Below are 12,366 nucleotides of genomic sequence, written 5' to 3'. Positions count from 1 at the left end.
ATTATCACATGTGCTTTAATTGTTTAGAAAAAAAAATTGTATTTAAAAAAACGTATCGGCGATACAACGTAATTGTACTTTTAACTTAAAATGTTTTGAATCCGACATAAAAAAATTGCTAAATGCGCTTGATCGAGCTTTAGTTGTAAATTATGTGCTGTAATACATTTCATGTTTATGAAACAAAAACAACATTCTGTTTCAATACACATTTTTTAAAAGTTGATAAAGAAGTATTTTTACAGCCGCAATCAGTTTATACAAGAAAAAACAAGCATATTTTTGACACTTCTGTGCTTTCAAATTGAATAAGCAAAAGTACAAACGTATTACAATGATCAAAATAAGCCAAAAAAGATGTGTTACGCTCCAGCACAAAAGTTTGTGATCCTCTCAAACTCCATAGACACAAGAGATCTGCTTGTAATAAAAATATTGATAAAGTGCACAGTCGCTTTCAAAAAGTTAAACCATATAGCTCAGTTGTTGTGTGGTGAAAATAAATAAACTATACAAATATTATTTTATATTAAAGAGTTAGTTATTTAATCGAAGATGTAGAATTTTTGATGATGGAAGTCGATAAATCAAGCTATAAACCAATGAATTTGTTTCAGTTCAGCTTTCCGTCCTTGTTTCACAACATAAGAAATTGTAAATACATAAACATAGCATCAATAAGAAAATTAAATCGTTTTGTGGTTATCAATAAAAGCTCAAAGACACGCGCTTCTTGGATGATGAAACCAATGACTGGCTGTCTTCAATAGCTTTTCAGTGTAATCCGGGAACATCGTCAATCTTGGGTGATAAAAGGGTAGGCTCTCGGCTCTAGAGGCTCACACGATAAAGAATAAGGAGTAAAAACTATTCAAAGTTTCTTGATTGGCCTGTCAATAACGAGCACCTTGTCTAAAAAGTTCAAGTTGTGCTGCTGGATGTTTTCAAGCCTGGAAAGTTTATCTTCTCTTTCGAGCAAGGTGAAAATAGCATTTCTTTGTAAGTGGTGAAGGAGAAAATTACAAACATGAGGTTAAGAAACACGTTGAGATCATACAGAGTCGTAGATAGTCTCCTTAGGCCAGGCTGAGACTGATCCAGGAGAGAGGTGGAGAGTATTCCTATCATGGAAAGGTCAGCTGTGATGGAGATGACGGCAAATACGATTGTTCGCTGCATGATTCTTTTGATGGTGTGATGGGAGCGCTTGGTAGACTTGAAAACCTGAATGGTAGAGTTTCCACCACTGGTACTGGACAGACGAACTTGTTTAGATTGTCTGTAGACTTGTCCTTCAATTTGCACGCTCCCAGTGGATTCTAACGAAGAGCTGACAGATTTTATTTCAATTTGATCTTCTCTGTTCATCTTCAAGCAGCCACGGCAAATTATTTCCTTGATGCATGAACCAGCACTTTTTTTGCTCTTGTGGAGAGGGTGTATGAACAGAGCCAGCAACATAGCTTGACCAATCACAACTATAGCAGCACAAGTAGCCCATGAGGAAGCCTCAACACCACTTGCTTCAGTTTCATAAACACATCCGTTTTCAGTAGAAGGGTACGTAATTGGAATGGAATTAACCAGGATTACAGCAATACCGGATACGACTATAATGATAAGGCTACTAGCGCTGAGTACACGAAGAAACTTATTGAAGTCAATGTTAAGCATTTTGTTGGTGTAAAAAATCCGTTGACGAAGCCAAAGAAATATATAAGTGCTAAAGACTGCAAGAGCATATTCAACAAAAAGAAGATCGCCAATCGTTTCGCACACATCACTTTCATGTGCACTGTAGCCCACGTGAAATGCCACTTGTGTTGTTGTAAACCTTACTAAAGCTATAACAGCACAAGCAACGGTAGACGAATACACCCATCCCGCGTTGAGTTTTTCAAAATTTCGTTTATGAATTCCGCTCCATTTTTTTGTCTTTGTTCCGTAATGCACAAGAGAGAACAAAATCCACATAGTCAACACCGTCAAGGTTATGTTACACACTTGCGGAAAGGTCCAGTGCCAGTCATCCCAGCTTACAGAGCTGGTATCGTTGCGATTAGTCATGTTCCCCAAAATCAATTGCTGCCTTACTGAGTCAGTCATTTTACTTTCACCAGCAATTCACAACCAATGCAATATCAAAATCAGTTTTTAAAGTTTCAAATCGGAATAATAACTTGATACAAATCGAAAAGAAGAGTCTGTAAATGATTTAAATAAAAAATGTTTCATGAGGGATAACTTTCTCGGTGCATTAACTTCAAGTGATGTGAAACCACCCGCTTTATCACTGAAAGTTATTTTCAAGAATACGAAACTCAGCTCAAAGCAACACATTACAAATACTTTTAAAATAGTCAATGTAATGTAGCAATATAGCAAACATGTAAAACGTTGTCGTTAATTTTATATTTTTCTTTTGAAACAGAATGTTTAGAGTCTACTGCTATGATATGCTGAATTGACCCTGTTCAAATTTCAACTATTCTTTATTTTTTTGAGCCATTGTGATTGCTGCTCCAATGATACATAAAAATATAAACAGTAATGTCATTAGCGGATTCTTTTTATTTTAATACTTTTAAATTGATTTTTTCTTTCTTCAAAATTCAGTTAACTTTCTTGATTCATCATTTTTGTATATGCCCTTCTGTATGTCCGATGCATATCCAAGTGGCAGTCTTGGTTGGACGTTCGATAGGGCGATGGTTTGACATTGCTCAAGAGCATGTGGCTGTCTTTGGCAAGACACTCGCACGAATGCCGTCGATTGCAGAGTGGAGCCCCTTCGACTATACAGCAGCTCTTCACTTTTCTCATGCATATGCTGTAAGCTGCTCCAGAGAGATATGGCTATGACCTGCTGAACTGTAAGCCAATGAAATATTTCAATCGGGAAAAAAATAAACCCTTTCAAAGGGTACATTAAGGTTGAGTTATAGATCAAAATTTAGAATAGATACATCACCAAATTTAAAACAGTAATTTCAAGCATTTCTATTTAACTTTTGCGTTTTTGCTTTTCAGGCTTTGCAATGTTTAGCTTTGTTGACTAAACCCAAATCTATCGTTGTATTATGACACTTAGCAACGCCTTCTGAACTGCTATATCATTTTGCTTCCTCTTTGTGGCATCAAAAGCCCAGAATGTTGCTTTTTTCTCTACACTGAGTCACAATAGTTTATGTTTTTCCTTTTACGTAACTTGAAGTCTTTTTTTGTTCACATCGTACATAATGGGCTATAAGCGTTTATACCATTTTATTCATTATGTTGTATGTCATTTATATGTTAAGTTTGGCGACAGTGCTTAATTTGCTTTCATTTACATGTAACCTCTAAATCTACATCATATTCACGTCTTAAACATTTGTAGTTCAGTTCCCCTTCCTTTTGCTGGTTTTGTTCTAGTGCTATATTTTAAAGATCATCAATAATTTTGCATTCTTACAAAGAAACATAAATTGAATTGAGTTTAATATACATTTCATTTATTCCATTTTTGTGTTTTCGTAGGTGAACGCATCGAGGGAACAATCTCCTCAAAATTTATCTTGCCCCCCAATGAAGGTGTTTCAATACTACTACAACCTTTTAATGACATTGTATTACATGTTTCATGGCGGTTCTTAAATGTTTGGCTCCATTTAATAGACAAATTTTCAAACAAACTGTTTAATTCAAACATTAAAAGACTTGCCCCCAACATTTGCTTTTGCGCCCCAAAACTTTTCTTTCTAGCGACGTCACTAGATGAACATGATATAATACTGCAGAGACCATAATCAAGCTGTTAAAAGTATTGCATGATTTCCTGATTACTTTTATATCTTTCAAGCTATTAGCCCTGCTTTTGGTGTCTCATGAGCTCTATTTTGTTGCAGATGCAAATTAGTTGCAACCACCTAGAGTGCTTTATGTTCGCAGATTTTATGAAAAGAAACTCTCAAATACAATACAAGACTACAACTTTTACCAACTGTGCTTCCACTACCTAATATTATAGGATTTGAAACCGTTTTTCAAAATTCTATGTTAATTAAAGGCTTACATTAACTCTAACGCATTTGCGTTCTTTGTTCTCCAGTATTTACAGACTTTAAGCTAAATGCCTACACTTCCTTTAACGATCACGATGTGTTTCTCTATATAGAAATATTGACTGGGTGTGTGTAACTGAGATGAACCATTTCATTAAATTTAACATGGTAGCGACGCAATTCAAATTTATATACAAACAAGCATAAAAAGTTTTGCTTTTAAAAGTCACGTTGCAAAAGCAACCAGCTCATCTTGCATTGCGATCAAACGTAATGTTGATAATCGGGTCAAAAAGTAGACTTTATGACATAGTCTTCAACAATGCGAAAAATACTTCGAAGCATTATGACCTAGCATCCAAAATCTTTTGATATTTTTAGACAACATATTTTTTTTTAATGTAAAAATATTTAAAAGTTATTTTCAATCCAGCTTGCTACTTGTCTCACATTATAAACTTATTGCAGTGCAGATACAAACTATACGTTAAATACACGACATGAAAAAGGCATATATCTATTTTTTATCAAACAATGGCATTTTTCATCTGTAGGAGGTTTTTATTGCTCCGTTACAAGTTCAGGAAAACGTTTCTCACTTTCTTCAAACAAGCTTGAAAATCAATTTTTGAATGTCAACTAAAGCAAGTAAAACGATGAAGTAATTTGATTTAAGCTGTCGTGATTCGTCAGCGTAAAACATTGAGGTTTGATAGCCTACTCTTTGTCTGTTTTGTAGCTCGCATTTCTTTATACCAAAACGCAACCATGGTAAAATTCTCGTTTTGTTCTTTTGATAACTGCAGGAAGGGCAGCTAGACTATCAAGATGTTGAAAATAATGACTAGCTTTATTTCTGGCCTTTCATTAGCTGCTCGTCGCTATCAATAATTTGTGGTTGCCAAGCCCACTAATTTTCAATCGATATTCCGCGAAACACCAGTGTTCTGTGAACAAACTTCAAGTGTTTTACAAAAAAAAAAGCTATGACTTTCATATAATAGCATTGTTTTTACAGTGAGACTTTATTGCTCAAAGTAATATCAAGAACTTGCCATAGATTAAAATAAAGGGATCTCATCGCTGTCAACTTTCTTTTTTTTTTCAAAAAACAGTGGAACTAACGGTATTTAAAAGGTGCTAAATACCGGTGTTTTTGTAGTTTGCTGTACTTACGTAATAAACTACAGAATATTTACATAGTATTGTTATCTTCACCAAAAAAAAAACCTGAACATCCCAGCACAAACAGTACAAGAACAGGTAAACCTGAACATTTTATGTCATGTGATTTCATTTATTTTCCATATGTTGACTGGCTGATGTTTTTTAGCTGAGTATTCGAGACTATAAAAACACTAACTTGCTGAAAAGTCATGTTTAATCATCTGATGGTTTCCTTCGTTCAAAAGCTGTCGTTTTGTTCAAATTTAAGTTATTGAAGTATTCAAAATAACATCAAGCCATCAAGAAATCACTAATATATTTTTTTTCCATAGTCCACTACAACATTCGCCTCTGAGATTATGGTATTATCGTCGTCATCACGATAAAATAAAAACGTTAAGAATATAAGAAAAAAACCTTAGTGTTTATTGTTTTCCACTGTTGTGATCCCAAAAACTTTTCTGTCTTTGCCCTGCACTGCTTTGTTTGCTGGAACATAGTTCAATGATGGAGACTAGGCCACGGCAAAAACGCAGCATGGTGGTAACATTAAGGAATGAGATGAACACTGATGTCTCTCAACCTCTGTTTCAGTTCGTCGATGTTCTTGAGGACAGAAAGTTAACTAGGATCCTTAACTTAGGATACAACGGAACGATTGAGCATAGCAAGTAAATAATATTAGCCAGGTTCAGAAACTTTGTATAATTTAATAACTTATTGATAAAGCTTTCGCCGCCGTGAAGGCTTTCTTTAGTGTTTGGAAAAGCACAAGCAAATGAAAACATAAAAATTAATTAGCCGGTGAAATCAACTGTGAAAATCTGCTCATTGGAGCCGCTTTCTGTGTATGTGAACTCTCCGGCTGTGTTATTTTGTAACTTTTTACTGAATACAGAATGGGACTGTTTACCAGGCATTTTAATTATAAATTAATTTCTTACGTTCTTCTGGTGACTGTAGATTATACTATCGCAAGATGTTGAAATGATAACTAGCTTTTAATTTTGACATTTCGTCAGTCAGCACGACTCACTTTATGAAGAGGGCTGAAACTGCTAAAACTACCTGCTTAGCAGCAAACCGCACTAACACAGATGTATATTAAACAAAATGAAGAATTTTGTGCGATTTTGTCTAAAAAGCCTACTGAAAAATATTTGGCAAAAATAAAGTGAAACTAGTTAACGTTTATTTATTGTTCTTTTTTCGCTTGATCTTTGCTCTATTCTATTGCAATTTTCCGTTTAATTTAGAAATAATATGATATAATTGTTTTATTCTAAGAGTCACATGCTCACTCTTGACGTCATTATATTTTCTGTCTTCCTCTGACTCATAATGATCGCCCGAAAGTTTGGCATCAATTGGCTGGAAAGATCCATAAAAAGCGTTCATATCAATTGGAGGAATCTCCCAGATAAATTTTTGGCCAACTTAGAAAACTGCAACGTTACATAAAACTAATGCAAATAATGCAATAGACGACAATGCTCTCTACCCTGTATCTAGCCGGAAATCAGTCCATTTTACATTAATTTTTCGTCTGTAGAAGAAAGCTGCAAAAATGATTTGCCCGAAACATTTTGGCAAGTTTTGAAGCCAAACACTAAACAGGTTAAACATAAACAACCACTTGGCACACGGTAGGCTGCTAGTTGACATGATGCTTTTTAACTTAAACAGTAGCTTTTAGGACATTTTTCACGATGGCTACAAATATTTAGCCGATTGTTTCTATCATTTTTATAATTTACAATTCAATTTTTTTTGGATTGTAGTGTCCATTCTACTACGTACGATAGATGGCAAATGATGTCCTGTAGTAATTTCTGCCATTAAGTAGGCTATTTTAAGATCATAGTTTTGCATCATTTTTCTCCCTGAAAGTTTCATATGGAATTTGCTTCCTAAGCGCAATCAAGCAGTTTCGTAACGTTTCGGCCTATAAGACAATTGCACGCCAAATACAGACTTTAAAACACCTTTTCAACATTTAAACATAATTATGGCTTTCAGTCGCATACTGTGTGGTTGAAGCAAAGTGCATCATTTAAACTTTTTCAGCTGCGCCATGTCTATCACACTCACACGGCTATCTCAGCAGTAAATGAGTCACACGTGGATATTATGTGACCTGCAAAATTGCAGACAGATTTACGTTGTAAACGTGTTAGACTGCATGCTATGAAAGTAACCCATTCAAAGTATTGTTGGTACATTTGGCCGGAAAAGAGCATACGTGATTGTCCTTGTTCAAAAGCTAATATTTACAGCTTGCTTTAGAATCAACAATTATTTGGGGATATTTTGCGATTTTACTAAGTTAATTAACAGTTGTAATTCTGTAAATTTTAGATGGCGATTGGCGAACGTGATGAATGCATCATGCTGTGCACAAGGGTTTGCCAAATCCTTATGTAACTTTTTTCAATATGTAATCAATAAAATATCCTTGTATGATACGTTGAATTACAGCTTTCACGATAAATTGACCTTTTTTCTGTATGCCAACTATCAGCTGATTCTTGATAAAATAACGACAGAAAGAATCTTTATATCCGGGTTAAAAGTTAATCGAGAAGTACCTTGATTGCTGTATTGTGAAATACTGTACACCACGGTAAGATGACCAAGCGATTATGGCAATTGGCTTCAAATCATACAAACCTGGTTCGAAACCCGGCTCAGTTAGATGTTGCAGATCAAAATAAAAAATCATTATTTTGCAAATCCTGAATCGAGTGCTAAAACGACACTAATCATTTCACTCACACCATATACTTGGAGTAGGAGAAACTATTACGTCTGATTTCAATAATGCTACTGTAGGCAATGTGATATGTGATGAATTCATTACTTACTTCAGTGGCACAACAGAGAAGGCACTGAAGTTCCAATCCTCCAACCCTGGTTCGACTTCAATCCAAGCGTTGATTGTATAAAAACACACCTTGCTTTTACCCAGGGGGTGATGAGAGTAATTGCTAAAAACTGGGCAGACGAGAGAAAGAAGTTGGTCTCTCTATCCCTGTATCTAAGAGCGTAGTCAGTGAGGACCGAAGGATTGGGCAAAGAGCACAAACTTCTTAGCTATTGAAAAGTTGAAGAAAACATTATTAAAATAAGATTTCTTTGATAAAATTTATGCGGCTGTATTTCTTTGATAAAATTTATGAGGCAGTTTGCCATATCACAGTTTTGTTGCTAACAGTAGTCAAATGCATTGATATGCAATTTTGTTGTTTAAGTTTTGCTCACTGGTAGCCTACTGATACGTCTAAGATTTGTATTCAAAACAAAAATCTAAATGCTCAAAAATAAACTACAGTCTGGCACCGCATGAGCTTGTTGATGTCGTCTGCAAGAGGTCTGCAGCCAATAAACACGTACACACAAAACGGCATAGTTTTAGATCTTTAACTTTTGCTAAATCTAAACTGCTGAAACGAATGTATTAAAAATACTCTAACAGTTCTTTCTTAAATAATAGGAGATGTTCTACTGGTGCAAATTGAGCTAAACTAGAACATCTCCTATTATTTAATTTAATGCCTGGTGAACAGCCTCATTCAATTTTCAGTTCTTTCTTAACTTAGCTAAAGTGATACTTTTTTGGCCCAGTATGGTATGAATTAAAACAAAGGTCACCTAAACTGCAAGAACGAATTCATGGTCGAGAAATTTATATTGTCTTGTTTTAATATTCTTGAACAGAGATCTGGTTTGGTTCACTTGTTGTAAGACTTCTTTGTTTGTCTTCTTTGCAAGCCATGAAATACGTTGCATTCTACGGAAGCACCAGACCTCAAAAACATTAATTTTTTCAGTCACTTTTGGTGAGATATTCCAGGTTAACAGCCTGTGCTAGTCAAATCATGGATCAACATACCTCATGAATATTACTTATAGGTCTTCAGATGGCAAACTGTTTGAAGAAAGCAAACAACTTTTTTTGAAGCATAAAGTAAATATAAGATTGTTTTGAATATAGCAAATTCAATTTTTTTTTGGTATTTAGCAAATATTTTTTGTTGTTTCTTCTCAAAGTTTAATTTAAAAGTTATGTGTAACCATGCAGCGATTGCGGGATATACCTCAAGTTTATTTATATCGTGAGCAGTTTTAATGAATACCATTATATTTTCTGAGAACGCATCTAAAACAAGCTTAAAATCACTGGTTTATTGATTATTGTGCCACATCTAATGTCATGACTTGTGTGTAGGCGAGCCTACATAGCCAGCTGATAACATCCAAAAAAGTTTTATCAGCTGACCAGTTCAACATCCTACGTGTGTACATCAAATTAGCTGATTTTAATAAAATGTCCATCAAATTAAAAGGTTATCTTAGATAGAGCATTTTTGAATTTCCAGTTGCTTGAAATTTTTTTTAAATGAGTAAAGTTTTGACATGGCACAAAATAATCGATTAAAAGCTATCATTGGTTGTTGGACAAATTTTTGAGGTGGTTTGTTTAATTCGAGCCTGAATCTGGAACGTACGACCTTCGTTAGAATCGTATACTGAAGCATACCCCCTTACATGACGTTGCAATTTTACAGTAAAAACATAATTTTATATGTTTCCGTGATTCAGCGTTATTAGCATTTATGTAACAAAGGTCATTTGTTAAATAATGAAGACAACTAATACAGTGTTGTATAATATTTTGTTATTTATTCTTTAGAGTTTATACATAGAATATGTCAAAGCATTTCTGATGACGTAGCTTACATAGCATTTCATTTTAAGGCAATCACACGTTGAAAAAATATACTACATAATTAATTTCAATCACCAATATAACTTACGCAATTGCGGATCCATGGGAGGGCGAATAGAACGATCCTCCAAACAAATACAGAAAATTAGTTTCATTTATGGTAGTTTTTCAAAGGCGGATTAAAGTTTACATAGATCATTGTGCTTTTTAAAAAACGCCCCCCTTCTTCAATATACTTGCTGGATCCATCCTTGGCAATGCTGGCACCACAAGTCTTGTTAATATTTTGCAAAACGTGTGATCAAGATTTTTGCATTAAACTGCTTCACCCGTTTGGCTAAACCCTTTAAGCAAGAGGAAGTTAAATTAAACTTCTAAACTATTTCAGCTTTAAAATAAATAGATGCAACATTTTATGTACCCTGCTTGCAAAACAAAAATACCACCATTATTTATTTCATTAATTTAAACAATAAATACGATTAATACTGCAAAAGGTGTTCACTGTTCAATGCCAAGCAAAAAGCCAAGCAGAGAAAATTACATCAAATATAGTTTTTACTTTCTAAAACCTCTACAACTTGTTTCACCCTAAAAGGGAGATCATCAGAAGGTCCTTATTCAGTTGAATCTATTTGAATAGAATTCTATTTGAATAAGTACCTTTTGATGATCCTCCTTTTAGGGTGAACCAGGCTGAAAAGGTTTTAGAAAGTAATAACTACATTTGATGTATTTTATTAATTTTGCATTTCATTTTATCAAAGTTATCAGCTTTAAGTTTATAACTCATGGCAGCAATTTTTTCACTAATTCGTGCATTATATTAACAAATTATTGCAATCTTAGCTAACAGAAGATTTTGAAACTTATCAGACTATAGAAGTCGATTTAGACAATACATGTGATCACTTAAATTGTAATGCTTTTAGGCAATATTTTCTTTGTTCTTAATATTTATGGCATGTCATTCGAAATCTGGCATTAAAATTGCAGATCATGACGATAAGGAAATAAATGCAAAGAATTTAGTTTGGCTTACTCAGCATAATATCCCGACAAACATTTTATTTTGTTTAAATATCGAACGTTTGCAACTGCGTGTTATGACAATTTGTTTTCTTGCCCACAAATTTTCTGGCCAGCCAATGCCCTTTTTTTGTTGAAAGGATCGCACGAGGAGACTAAAAATCGTGCATAAACAAAGGCACTTTCTTTCAATCGAACTGATGTGCTTCTATTTTTTGTATACGTATTGCATAGTTAGTTATAAATAATTAATTGATACAAACAGGTTGAAATAACATATAGACACAAATTTGAGGGCTAATATGTTTATTTAGTGGAATTTTAAGACTTAATCTGGAAATTGTTTTTCCACTTAGAGTGCTGCTTGATATTAAAGCTGCATACGACGATTCTTCCATCGACATGCTTAAATTTATGCACGGAGAACTTTCTCCACGTTTGGTCACGCATGGCCACCTGGAGATGCGGCCTGATTTGTCACATTTTGCAGATTGTGATTACAGCTACTGCTAGTGTTTGACATTTTCTGAGATTTTTTACTTTTTGCTGTCTTCTAATGATATAAAAGCTTATTGTTGCCTTGGGGAGGCAGTAGCAAATGAGAAAAAGTAAGTTGAAAAATGCTGAATCAGACTGTTATTGAAAAATTAACAGTCTGACTAAAATCTTCAAAATCAAATTTTCTTTGTTTTTCAACATCTGAGGATGTTAAAACCTATTGTGTCATCTGGGGAAAACAGTAAAGAAAGCGTAAAAATATAATTTTTAGAAAAATGTATTTAAACATTCGCCAAAAGTTAGCAAAACCTGGAAATTTCTGCAAAATGTGACAAATCAGGCCGTATCTTTAGTTAGCCATGGGTCACGCCATCATAGTTCTTATACATCAGTACAAAGCTAACGAGATAAACAAATTACTGCAAGGGTTCTGCCAAAAGACTTGGCAAGTAACTTCGGTCGAATTGTATAAATTCTTTGTCGTTCGAACGTTATTGCTCCAAAAGCACTTTTACTAAACGATTTTCCACTTTTGTTAAAATCATCAAGCAGCATTATCGACACAATTTTAGTAACAAAGAAAGATTAATAAATCTACGTTAAATAACGACCATTTTGCACCCAGGAAAGAGTGTTTACATTTTTGGTAGGTCAAACGCTTGAAGTGTCCAAGTGAATATGGCGATCGATTGTTTCGCCTTGCAGTGTGATTGTCTGTCATGCACAGATTCTGTGCCACAGATGCAGTGATCCAGAAACAGCAATAATATGGATTACGTCATGACATCCTGTCAGGTATAGTTTGATTGAAACAAAAACACCTTTTTGCGTGTTTTAAGCTAAAGTACACCAACACTTATTGCTTGTATTTTATAAAAAAAAAATAAAGTGGAGCCACAA

General features: G+C 34.3%; 1 protein-coding gene across 1 annotated transcript; it reads right to left on the bottom strand.

Moving 5' to 3' along the window:
* Positions 1 to 921: 921 nt before the first annotated feature.
* LOC145771857 (uncharacterized) lies at positions 922 to 11,366 on the bottom strand. The gene is made up of 2 exons (XM_082583601.1): positions 11,297 to 11,366; positions 922 to 2,093 (listed from the first exon to the last, which is right to left on the bottom strand). The coding sequence occupies exons 1-2, from the start codon at positions 11,364 to 11,366 to the stop codon at positions 922 to 924; spliced, it is 1,242 nt and encodes a 413-aa protein (XP_082439727.1).
* Between the last annotated feature and the right edge of the window lie 1,000 nt (positions 11,367 to 12,366).

This window comes from Aplidium turbinatum, chromosome 6 (assembly GCF_918807975.1).
Source record: "Aplidium turbinatum chromosome 6, kaAplTurb1.1, whole genome shotgun sequence".
Lineage (NCBI taxonomy): Eukaryota > Metazoa > Chordata > Ascidiacea > Aplousobranchia > Polyclinidae > Aplidium > Aplidium turbinatum.
This window is presented reverse-complemented; position numbering and strand designations above follow the sequence as displayed.